Source organism: Neltuma alba, unplaced genomic scaffold, assembly GCF_004799145.2.
Source record: "Neltuma alba isolate B1F8T4 unplaced genomic scaffold, ASM479914v2 tig00002374_pilon, whole genome shotgun sequence".
Classification (NCBI taxonomy): domain Eukaryota; kingdom Viridiplantae; phylum Streptophyta; class Magnoliopsida; order Fabales; family Fabaceae; genus Neltuma; species Neltuma alba.
Window position 1 is genome coordinate 798,134 of NW_021632837.1, and position 13,301 is coordinate 811,434.

Below are 13,301 nucleotides of genomic sequence, written 5' to 3' on the forward strand. Positions count from 1 at the left end.
GGAACGTGTGAGAAATAATGAGAGGAAGATGTAGTCCTCACGCAATACCAACCAGCCCTTTTTGATAATTGAGGATACAGCTGAGTGGGGGCGGGGGCAACGAGAAGCTGCAGGATGCGTTTATAGGTATGCACTGTGCTACTACATACGTAACACGGGACTCCCAAGCCCCTAACGCGTACGTTTTCCTTTCCAAATGTTTTATGAAAACGAAAGAGACCCGCACGTCATCTTGTATGCGGCTTCGAATTTATTAGGTTTGTCCCATTAATATACACACTTGAAAAACAATTTACCAAACAATAAATCAATGAGCCCAGAGAGGAGATGAAACGTGGAACATGAATAGGGAGGGAGGGTGTTGAGTGTCGTATCAATTAATTACACTGGTGATAATAAAGGAGAAAAGCGCGCCGTTTGGTTGGTTTTACGCTGCAGAGTTGGGGAGGGGGAGGAAGGATGGATGGAGGGGAGTGTGATAATAGTAGGAGGAGCGTATGAGAATGAGGAGGAAGAGGCATGCGGCCGGGACCCATGGGAGGGAGGGAGATGATGATTGTGATGATGAATATGAAATGATGAAGAGGTGGCGGAAATGATGAGCCGGGGTTGCCGTGTGCCGCGTTCATGATGGCATCCATCTCACACACAATATTCTGCCTGCTGGGTCCCTCCATCCAGCATCTGCGATTGCAGTGTCATCCCACTATATCCCATCAACTCATCCGTCTAAATATTTATAACCTGTTACTGTTTTGTTTTCCGGATGCTACTCCTACCCCCCATCCTCTTTATAACATTCAACTAACCCAATTATGTGCTTTAACCATGTTTTTATTTATATGAGGGTAGTTAAGAGAGAGAGAGAGAGAGAGCGAACAAAATTGAGAGAAATCGTCATGAAAAAATAAAGATAATGCAATTAACCAGAAGCAAAATTGGTAATAATGCATCCAATGTTTAGATAATATTAATATAATGACTGTATGTATCTCTAATGCTTTTTAATATTAATTCATAACAGATTTAATAAATTTGACTATTCAAATTGTTTTTCAGCCTTGATAAAATAATATATATCCCGTATATGTGTGCGTCTAAGTATTCTAACATGGGAGTGGTGCAGATACTCTTCCTATATTTAATATAGAGCCTAATTATTGAGTTAATATTAGTAAGGCATATTTTTTTATATTTATTAATTTTTTTCTAAATTACCTCTATTGATACTCTTCTTAGTCATAATCACGTAGAAAAGGAGGGAAGATATTAAAAAAGATGATTATAATATTTTTAAAAAACGTGTTATATTTTTTATAATAAATTAACTCGTCTAGTTTTTTTTAATATAATTAAATTAGTTAAATGAATTTTATATTCAAAAATAAATTAAAAAGTTATAATATTATTTATTATCTAGAACTTAAACACCTCCGCCCATACGTCCCCATCATTGCGTTGCTCCTCATCCCACCCCTCCCCACTTTCGTTCTCCGTCATCAGCCTCTCTTTCCTGTATATATATATGCGTGTGTGTATGTGCATGCATGCACTGCTGGCTTTTTCATGCGTCCGTTTCTGCCACTCTCAACATATATACAAAAATAAATATATAGAAAAGTTTACTTTAATTTACAAAAAAAATATTTTCAAAAAGTACTTTTAGGATTAACCAAACACCTAAAATAAAAATTACCAGCAGTTATACGTTACCCAATGAAATTGATTTCTGGTTTTAACCGTGACTTCAATTGAATTCAATAATCGAAGTATACTGGTTGCCAGATCGAAATACTTAGCAATACGATCAATATCCCTATTAAATATTTTTTGATAAATGCATTATTCATAATGTAAATAGTTGGGCTTCAGTCATTCTTTTCATTTTTTAAATATTTTTTAACACCCAGATCGAGTTCTATACAATTTTTTAATTCTTTCTAAATTTTCTATGATTTTATACTCCCCATGCATTTTAACTCCCCATGCATTTTAAATTTATTTACATTATCACATAATATAAATGCTATTAAATTAACAGGTGAGTATCTAACAGGGTATTAGAGAAACAGCTCAATAATTTTGTTTACTGACAAATGTCGATCTTCCATCCCGTTTGCTTTGCCCAAATTACCAAGCATTCTAGAAAATTTATGCCTTGTTCCATTTTTTCAAAGAAAGTCTAAACTCTAAACTATTCTTTTCGCAGATCTAGTTTGTAGTTAATTGCACTGCAAATTAGATATTATATTTATATTTGGAGATAATACAAGAGACATACTCGTCCAATATTTAATATAAGACCTAATTGTTAAGTTAATTTTGATCCTAAATATAAGACCTATTTCTCATATTTATCAATTTTTCCTGAATTTATCTCTATGGATACTTCTCCAACCATAATCAAGTAGAAGGGGGAGGGAAGATATTAAGAAAGATAATTATGGTGTTTTAAGAAAAACATGTCATATTTTTTATAATTAACTAACTTGCCTAACTTTCTTAATCTAATTAAATTAGTTAAATAGGTCTTATATTGATGACTAAAGAAGTACTTAATTAATTTAAATAAATTATTTAGTTCCAAAAAATGTGATATGATTTTTTTTTAAAACATTCATATGTACCATTAAACTATATATTGTTTTATAAGCTGGATAAATTAGTTAAAAAATAATAAATATGAGGAATTGAGAATCAAAATCAATTTTCTAATTAGCTCTCATATTTAAAATTAGATGAATACTTTTTAAAAATAAATATAATATTATTTTTTCAATGCCAGCGACAAAAAAATCTTTTTAATTATGAAGTATGAGTTTACAAATATATAATAAATATTAATTTTTTAATTCTAAGTATAAAACTCACTTTATAATATAAATTATACTAAAAAGTGGGTTTTATATTTAAGAACGAAGAAGTATAACAGTATAATTTTGTTAGGCTCTACTTAGTAAGTTGCAACCATCACTAGCTAAATAGAAAGTATGAGGCCTAACTTCTTAATAAATTAAAACTTTTGGTGAAATAAGCGAGAGAAATTTTTTTAATTCTCCGAACAGAAAAATTAACTCTTTCTTAATTCCCACTTATTCACAATAAAGTGATCCGTTAATTCTGTGTTCAGACAACGGGAAAACATAGTAACATATACTTCATTCGGATGATGAGAGGTTTGGTTTGGTTTGTTGGCGAAGGAAGTTTTCTGGTTAGGTTCTGCTGGCAAAAGGAAAAAAGTTTGGTTTGCTTTCCCATTTTAACGTACTAAAAGTAGTTGAGCTTTGTTGAGGATTTTTGGGTGACAATTACAAAACAGCCCATAAAAGTGAACGGTTTTGTGGAGGATCATGCGCACTTCAAAGAAGGTGAGTAATGTGAAGTTGCGCACCGTGTATTCTCGGGAACCCACCGGCTATGAGCATTTAGTGTGCACTTCTAAAAGCAACGAGGCATCTGGTTCCTAACAAAGCCTTGAAATATGATACTAGTAATAAGGGAAGGGAACGAAGCAGAAGAAGAAAATGAGTAAAACATTAATTAATGAAAGCGAGAAAGAAGAGGAACAAGTGCGGACTGAAGACAGTGGGTTGGCGTGAGGGGAGGCGCTAATAATTAGACAGCGGAACGAAACTTGTCTTTTCAGACGAAACCATGAAGTCCTTCAAACGAAGCGTGCGCCATGTGGAATGATCATCTCCCTAAAACCCACTTACACATGATAACTCTTTTTTTTTTTTTGGGACAAAAATCGAGAGAGAAGCTGAACAAATCTGTGACCGTTCAGCTCAACAACAATAACGGGGCGGGGACCCCGCAAGTAACGTTTCGTCCTGAAGAGGGAGAACGAAAATGAAAGCGTGATAGGTAGAAGATCATAAACATAAATGCAACCAGTTGACTTTACAGCACAAGGCAGTAAAAGAGTGCATCCATTAGTCATTTAGTGAGCATATTATGGAAGTGACGACCCCAATAATGGCCACCCGCCAACTACCCCATCCCATTCGATATTAATGAACCAAGTGCCACAACAACCCAGCTCGCCCAAAATTCCATTTCAAGTGTAGGTGTGGCAATGGAGCACGGTAGCGGGATCACATCTCACAGCAGTCAGGTCAGGTGTTGGGCTGGTGAACAGAAGCGGGCTTGATGGGCTTGGGATGATGCGGGGAGCCATGGCCATAGGCCTTCTCAGGAGTGCTCACAAGGGAGGGTCGCTTTTTAGGATCGGACTCACAGTCGTGGCCCAGTTCATGGCTTTGAAATTGTGCTCACAGTCACAATTTCAAACTCCCCGGCACCTCGCTTTTCACGTGCAGATGACCTGTTAACAACTCCGCATATTCATAAATTGACGAGACAGAGAATGGTGGTGGTGTTACCCGTGGCTATATGCACAACCGTAAGTGCCCATGACCCTGGGGGTGGTTGTGTGCGATGACGGGGCAATTCCCATCTGATTAATTAAACACAGGAATGGACGGGAGACGGATGAATGAAGGAAAAGTAGTCAACAAGTGGAGAAGTGGGATGTATAATAGACCCCCTCCAGGCTCCAGCAATATGTTGGAGGACTTGAAGTCCCGATATATAACAGGCTTCTCGGAGGCGCGCCGGAAGGCCAGGCCTCGAGCTGCTCCCATCCTATGGCGGTCTGATCTTAAGCCATGTGTCCCATGCAAGCGCCTCGGGTGCTCCTGCACATATATAGAGCGTCATGTTAGCTACTTCTTCATCGCTGCCTTTAATTAATAATTAGGATACACCCATCTCAAACCTACTCCCGAACAGGTGGTTCTCCTGGCTGCCCTTTTGCATTTGTACTCGTATTTCAGCACTCAAATCCTTGACATGTTTGAACATGAATATTATGTTATGACCTGTTGGGTTTTGTGTTTGACCGTGTAATTATGTCAAAATATGGAATGACATGTTTGCAATGTAGTATTTATATTTTCCCTCTTGAAATATTTCAAATTGTCAAATTGTAAAATATATTTGAAGTCCAAGATATTATAGATATTATACATACACACATACATATATATATCTATATATATAACATGTTTGGCGGTATTCTTCACATGTTATGGATAGGACGTTACCTCTCGGGGAGGGGAGCTCAGTAAAAAAATTATGTGGTGCATGACAAATGATCTCTGTTATAAGTTCAGATTACAAATGGGCATGTAGCAGTCAAGATTTTCTGCTTGTTCCCCATTGTCATTAGTTAAGGATTTGCATGTCAAATCGTTGTTCCTTTCTCTCAAACTCATACCAGGTGAGCACCCATGCCTCCAAATCTTAACATACATTGTTATTGATTTCTGTTATAGGCTCTTATTATATCTTTGCCATGTTTCAGTGAAACAGAAGGACCTGGAGTGCTATTTGCAAAACTTTGAATATTTTACGCATTTCACTGCGTTTTTATAGAGTTCATATCATGCGCGAATGTCGAGACATTGAAGGAGTAAATGTTAAGTGTTGTTCCATTTGCCGCAATTCTCTTAGATTCAGAGACTCCTGTGCTTTTTTCTCTTAGGAATGAGACAGGGAGCGATACAGATAGAGGGGCTATGAATCATAAGCGCTCAGCTTTTTAGCTCTATCTCTCTCACCATCTTTTTTGGACCTAAAACAGAGGCAAACAAAGTAACAGTCTACGTTTGCTCGTTTCCACTATACTTGAACATGCATCGCCTTGTTGAGTGCTGAAAACTACAAAACCATTGTTCAGCTCAAAAACTTCTCCATTAAGGTATTGTACATCAACATCACCTAACTCAGCTTCATCCGTACCGGATGGTTCCCATATGTGCCCAAAATATAACCGAAAAACAAAGAAGCAATAAAGAAACAGAAGACTAGTAAATATGAAACTCAGAAACTATCAGCAATTCTATAATGAAAAAAAAAAAGAAAAAGAAAAACCAGTAAACTACAAGTAATTTTCTCACGGACCAAGTTTGGAGACTTCCACGGATAGCAGTAATTCTACAATGACTTTTTTTCCCCCAACAAAAAACCCGAACCAAAAGCAAATCAAATTATACTAAGTAATTTTTACCCAGTTGACACAAAGCCGGTTGGAATAAAATGTACTTAAATTAACATTAATCCAAACATAATCAGAAAGATCATCTTTCATTGAAGAATACTTCTTCCAAATATTAAAAACCTTTTCATGAAAAGTGTATATTCAGTGGCTATCATGACTTTATGTTGCCTGATTATTTTAAAGTGAAAAACCACGGGTGTATCTGGAAAACAACCAGACCACTTAATCAATCCCAGAATATAACTATATGTAATCATGAAAATTGAGCTGCCAGAGGTAACCATGCCCCTCTGTTCATTATTTTTCAGAATATGGCCTAAAATTTTCTTGAAGGGCTTGTATGGTCTATAGAAGTAATAAAAATGAAATCATATGAAGTATTGATAACTGTAAATCTATTTGACTTGCTATTAAGAGAGTGTTTAGATATAAACCAAACCATAGTTTCAGAAGTGCTTTTACGGTTTACGAAATAAATATGTGAAGGAATTTACCTCGTTTTGCGGAAAATTGCTTTTAAAACCATGGTTTGGAGATTGCCAAACACCCCCTAAAAAGAATAAAATAATTCATTTTTATGTAATTGTATTAAATCACACAAACATGGAAACACATGGACTAAAAATACTCGACCACCGCCATCTAGCCCATCGTCAGTCACCCTCTCCTGCTTCTACCTCTCAGGTCCCACCGCCCAACAACAGCCAAAATCCAACCAAAAGCAGAAACAGGTTCAAAATCATACCGCCATCTAAGGATGTCGGAGGAGAGGACGACAAAAGTTGAAGACAGCAAGGTCGAGTTCAGCGAGGTCAAAGCAAAAGAAAAAAATGCTATAGAAGACGATGTTGACGCACCAAGTGGGGACGACAGAAACAAACATCGTTCGTGGCAGTTGACTCCAGGAGGGAAAAGGGTATGGTCGTCCACATCAAGATCCGGGCGAGCAGGAATAGGAAATGACTAGGCTTTTCCGAAGGAGCCCCCGTTCTATGAAATCTGGTTAATAACCTTTCCATGGCAGTGCAGATTTAGACCAAGACAAATAGATCATACGTGGGAATGAAGTCCTGATTACTAATAATTTAGCCTCACAGATTTGAACCAAACACTTGACCAAAAAGGAAATAAACAAACTAGTCCTAAGCGATCCGACGACCTATTGATCCGATTTATTTTAATTTTATTCCGCCATCATTAACTATTATGCAGCAGCGTTGCTCATCCTACATGATCTATGACTAATCCAAGCTCCCCTACAAGATGTTCCCAACCCACCCAGAATCGAACCAGATGATACAAACAGCATACCATCTCCTTGTACATGCTAAGCACTTTTCTTACTTTTATCTCAGATTTCATTTTTACAAAAAAGTAATAGAATTTACCTCCATGTATAGATTGTCAGAAGCATCGTTGGCAAAAAAAATATTAAAAAAAAGAAGTGGGAACCATTATGCATCTCGACAAAGGTTACTCGCATTAAATAAAAGATAAACATAATCAGCTCCCCCCCCCCTTTTTTTTGCCCACTAAGCTTCCACTTCTTATCAGTGCTTTGACAATTGCCAGAAGACACTTAAAGACTGCCTGACTTGAATTTAGTGTCCGGAAAATAATCGCATGCGAGAGTGACGATGGTTAGGGTTGGGGAGGGAAAGTAGTACGCTATAATCCACAAACTCGTCTCAGACATTTTCACACGCACAAATCAGATAGGGGCTTGGTTGGAATGGCGCGATGTAAGTGATAGCTGCCTCATGAATTTTAAGCCTATACAAGAACAGCTTCCATGCCCATTACGGTTAAGCAATCTGCAAGAATAATTTTTCACTACTTGAAGTAATATCAATACAATTCAAAGTATGGAAGACGGCTGCTTACAGTTTTGGACTGACATGGAAATATCTACTCAAAATCTTAGGCGGAAGTTGACCTCAGTCTTGAATTTGATTCCTCCAAACAATATTGGTCCAGTTGCGATGGCGATCGACGTGGCAGACATTGCTCCCCACCTTTAAGGACTTCTGAGGCTTTACTCTGCGAGTGCAAGTATTCCAGTGCAACAACAATATCACCAATAAGTGGGCGGAAATTCGGTTGCTCTTGCAGACACATTGCAGTGATAGCAATCGCATGATGCAAACAGCGCAAGGGGAATTGTCCGTCAAGACGAGGATCAACCAGCTGTACAAACTTGCTCCGGTCCCTGAGAAACTGTCGAGACTGCAAGCAACCAGAGTTGGGAAAAAAAAGTTTCAGAAATTGAAATTTTCCACGTAAGGAAGGGGAATATAGATACAACCATACAGAAAGCTTAAAACATGTATTGCCATGCCACAGAATCCCTGTGGAAAAAAGGGAATCGTGGAGATAGCAGGCATTTTAAAGGAAAAACACTCCATTTTCTACCTACTAACATTGATTACAATTCAAAAACACGTTATCTATACCAGAGAAAAGATTTCAGAAGAAAGAATTAATTTAAAACTTCCACGTCTCCTCCAAGAAGGGGAGAACCTATCTTTTAAAAGACCAAACATTTACCCATGCAACTAAGTTTTGCTCCCCCGGCTTCTTACTGACATCTATTGCCCTTCGTCCAGTAATCAACTCCATCAAAACCACACCAAAGCTATAGATATCAGATTTAAGAGTCAGTTTGCCACTCATGGCATATTCTGGGGCACAGTAGCCATATGTTCCCATCACTCTGGTTGAAACATGAGTATTGTCTCCAACAGGACCAAGTTTAGCAAGCCCAAAATCTGAGAGTTTTGGGTTGAAGTCATTGTCTAATAATATGTTTGCAGATTTCAAGTCCCGATAGATAACAGGAGGATTTGCTTTACAATGAAGGTACTCAAGCCCTCGTGCAGCTCCAACAGCAATCTTCATCCGATCATTCCAACTTAGCAGCTCTTGGTTTGGTTTTATATCTGAAAAAACAGAAATGCACACTAATTCTGGGCAGTATCTGATAATTTCCTAATAGTGTATGCAGACTATTCAAACTGATGTGCCTGTTTTCCATAAACATTATAGAAGATATATCTAACAAAACCAGCAGAAAGAGGGAGAAAGGGTAAGCAAAAAGGATGAATGTTTTCACGTTACCATACATCTTAAAGTTGCTTCAAAACAAAGTGGAGAAATTCAGTTTCTAAAAATTTAGAATCATCAGTTCAGTGATGCAAAAACCCGAATAGAAAAAATTTTGATACTCTGTTGCGGAGGTGCAGAAACATCAAAGTTCAAACCATTCCCTTCAGTGAACAAATCAGCAACCATTTGACACGACACAAGTTAGAAAATGAACGATGCAGTTGTTTCTTTCTATCTTGGTCTAGATGTACTGGCATCATTGTCTTTGAATAGGCCCAAAATATGGTTGTCATTCACATTTGTAGTCCTATTATTAGTATTAAAATAACAAGAAATTTCACGCGGAACGTCAAATTGGCAAGAGTTACACGTAAAAGAAACACATTCCCCACAAACAAAGGCATAAGGACATGTTATACATCCTCAAATTCAAATGAAAATGACCTCGCGAGGATAAACTAATGATCTAATATTTTCATCAGAAAATATTGGGTTTTTGTAATCAAGGAGCATAGTTGCGTAAATTACTAACAACAACACATATTAAACATAACGGCTGAATTAATGAACAGCAAAAAGGAAAGTACCAACCAGGTATGGCAAAATATCAAAGGAAAGCAACCCCTACGTGCTTAAGTTTTAACAAAATCCTTCATAGGACATGTCAAACATTCAATCACGTAGCCATACAGAAGATTGGAATTAGAACCTCCAAATGACAAGAGGTGCAGAAACAAAAGAAAGAAGAAAAGAAAGTAATAAGATTACCAAAAAGATGATCTTCCAGGCTACCCATAGGCATATATTCATAAACCAAAAGCCTTTGATCTCCGTCGGTGCAGTAACCAAACAAGGTGACAAGATTAGAATGGTGTAGCAGGCTTAACATGAGAACCTCCACTATGAATTCCTGAAAACCTTGATGACCATCGTGATTTAACTGTTTGACAGCAACAAGCTGCAAATAGAAAATAAGCCATAAAAATAATCTGCAAGCCCCAGCAACAACATGGAATATTCAAAAGATCGGAGTCAGACACATTAGAAAATCAGAAGTTAAAAAAAAAAAAAAGGGTTTTGAAAAGGAAAACTGCTAGGAGGCCTGTGAGGAGGTGATGAAGGAAAAAGAGATGGAAGCGTGGCATGCCTGGCCTGTATCAAGACGACCTTTGTAAACCCTTCCAAAACCTCCTTCCCCAATCAAATTCACTGGCTTGAAGCCCCTGGTTGCCGCTGCAAGTTCACGGAAAGTGAAACTACGGGCAGCACTGCTTTTTGGGCTGCCGGCGACGCCATTCTTCCCCTTCCCATCATAGGATCCTCCCTTGCTTCTATCGTCTGCAGACATTACATAATCAACAAGATCCACAAGCCAACGGGTGGGTTATAAATAAAAGAAAACCCTTACCGCCACTATGGGCATGAGATTTGGAGCGCCCAGTCCCTGCAAAACCCGGATGCCTATTAAAACAATAGGCAAAAAAAAAAAAAAAAAAGTCTGGGAAATGGAAGAATAAAGGAGAGGGGAAATGAATGAGACCGGAAGAAGAGGTAGATCGAGGAGCATTATCAATTTGGATTCTGCTGGCATCTGAACGGCGATGACTAATGCAAGAGAAGCAGCTCATCTCCCAATCATACGGCTCTTGCTTTCAAATAATAATATTTGAAAGAAGATGAAGATGAAGACGGAGATGAAACTCTTCTCAGACAGACTCAGAGAGGATTTTGGCTCTCCCGTCTTGCACCTCCAGATCAACAACGGCTCACTCCTCCCAAAATTAGTCCAAAAATTCCCTACAAAAAAAAAATCTTTTCCCAATTCACAAACAACCCAATCTGGCGGCTTCCTAATTTGTGGTGTAATAAAAATCGGGGGAATGGAATTCACGCGTGAAGACGAATCTGCATTTTGTAAATGGCTAACGCCAAATTTGGACGCAAAACCCATTTAGCGGCATGCTGAGCGGAACAGACTCGACTATAATAATAAATGATGATGATGATTGCGGCTTCTCAAGGAGAGTTCTTAGTTCTGACTAATACACACCAGTGGGAAATTTAATTGATGCTTAATAATTTATTATCTCACCATTAAAAAAGAGCCAGAAGATATCATAAAAATAAAATGAACGGAATCAATGTGAGAGCATGATTATCGGGGGTCGCTGTCCATCTTCCAACCCTTTTGTGTATTTAAACGTTACGGTCCCGGCATCAGAAAGGATGGTTTTGTCATTTTATCATTTTGCCCCCGGGCTGCTTGGGCCCCTTTACATTCCCACTAAATGCCTAGCTTGGGCTGGCCTGGCTTTTCCTAATGTGCATACTTTTATTTTTTATTTTTATTTTTAAGGGTGATAAGCGTGACACTACCCTCTCTCTTTTTTTACAGGCCTATTTGGTATGAGGGAGGATAAAAAAGTTTTAATGTTATCTTATTTGATTTGATTAAAAAAAAAAAGAAAAGGATATTGAATGATCCCTTATCTGACTCAAGAGAGGGAGGGGAGAGATAATAACAATCAATTTATCATTTTACCTTTATATATTAGTTTATATTTTTATTTATATATTATATAACTTCATTTACATCTTATTTCAAATTATATAATTCAATAAATATTCAGTCTTATCATATTAATATGTGTATTTCAAAATTAGTACAGTAATTTTTTATTTTAATAAATATAATAATATAATTTAAATAATCAAATTAATAAATTTTATATGCTCAGGAAAAAAAGAAAATTTTCCCTCTCTATTTTTTTCCCAACTTTAAAATATATTTTAATTAATAACATAATATATTTGTGAAAATTAATTCACTTTGTAATAATATAATTTTTCATTGCAATAATTTTTTTATTTTAAATTAATTTTTATTACTCCTCCGGTCTTTAATATAGGACCCATTTAACTAATTTGATTAGATTAAGAAAGTTAGGTAAGTTAGTTAATTATAAAAATTGTGACACGTTTTTCCTAAAATACCATAATCATCTTTCTTAATACCCCTCTCTATCTTCTACTTGATTATGGTTGATAGAGTATCCATGGGGTAATTTAAAAAAATTGATAAATATGATAAATGGGTCTTATATTTAGGACCAAAACCAACTCAGCAATTGGGTCCTATATTAAAGACCAGAGGAGTATAATATATTTTTAATTATAATAATATTTATTTTATTTTTTCTTATGATAATATATTTTTGTCTAAAATAAATATTATAATAAATATTTTATAGGCATCAATGAAATATCACAAAAATATGAGGGCAAAATGGTCTAACATTTTGGCTCCCTTCCAAAAAACCCCAATTTGGAAGGAAGCCAGAATGGGGATATGAAAGGGAGGGGAGGAGAGATTTCAGTTTTCCTTCCCTTCAAAATTTCTAACCAAATGAGGGGAGGGATTCATTTTCTCTCCCCTACCCTTCTTTCCAACCAAACACACCCTATGTCTCCATTTACATCCCAGATCAAACAATTCACTCTTGCTTCTCACTGAAAGAATTTTTTGTATGAATGTATAGTTTTACCCTTAATTTATTGTTGCATTGACTTTGTTTAGATGAAGTATAATGTATATTAAATAGAAATAAAGTTAAAAAGTTATTAAATTTTAAATTAAAGTTAATAAAATTTAAGATTTTTCTTTTGTCTGTATGAAATATGTTGGAAGTGACTTATAAATAGAATTAGAAGAATAACATTTTTCAGTTCTCGTGTGATGATTTTCATAATCTGGAAGTTTAGTTGAAACTTGAAAATTGCAAATGATGCAAGGGTAAAATTATGAAAGCACCAGGAAAAAAATCTTGTAAACTTGAACGTCCTTTATTTTACACTACCTCTGGTCCTTAATATAAGATCCGTTTGACTTTTGTGTTGGTCCTAAATATAAGACCCCAATCTATTTTGTCTCTCATATTTACTCAATTTTTTCCAAATAGTCCTTCTGATAATTATAGTTTTGACCAACATACTTGATTAGTAAGGATATTTTAGGAAAGACAACATCTATTTATTACAAATAACTAACTTAATTTTTTTTCTTAATTTTCTCAAATTAGTCAACTGGCTCTTATAATTAGGACCGGAAGTAGTAAGTCACTATGTTCTCTGT

General features: G+C 36.3%; 1 protein-coding gene across 3 annotated transcripts; it reads right to left on the reverse strand.

Annotated features, from left to right (window-relative positions):
- Positions 1 to 7,385: 7,385 nt before the first annotated feature.
- LOC114722972 (probable serine/threonine-protein kinase PBL21) lies at positions 7,386 to 11,144 on the reverse strand. 3 transcript variants are annotated; one of them, XM_028909112.1, is made up of 7 exons: positions 11,061 to 11,144; positions 10,710 to 10,966; positions 10,578 to 10,613; positions 10,317 to 10,507; positions 9,938 to 10,127; positions 8,612 to 9,003; positions 7,386 to 8,290 (listed from the first exon to the last, which is right to left on the reverse strand). In XM_028909112.1, exons 2-7 carry the CDS (start codon positions 10,795 to 10,797, stop codon positions 7,985 to 7,987), a joined length of 1,203 nt encoding a protein of 400 aa, XP_028764945.1. In that variant the 5' UTR covers positions 10,798 to 10,966; positions 11,061 to 11,144; the 3' UTR covers positions 7,386 to 7,984. The 3 variants fall into 3 exon arrangements, with proteins under 3 accessions (XP_028764945.1, XP_028764955.1, XP_028764936.1); XM_028909122.1 differs by lacking the exon at positions 11,061 to 11,144 and having other exon boundaries at positions 7,386 to 7,878; positions 7,963 to 8,290; positions 10,710 to 11,042; XM_028909103.1 differs by lacking the exon at positions 11,061 to 11,144 and having other exon boundaries at positions 7,386 to 7,878; positions 7,949 to 8,290; positions 10,710 to 11,042.
- Between the last annotated feature and the right edge of the window lie 2,157 nt (positions 11,145 to 13,301).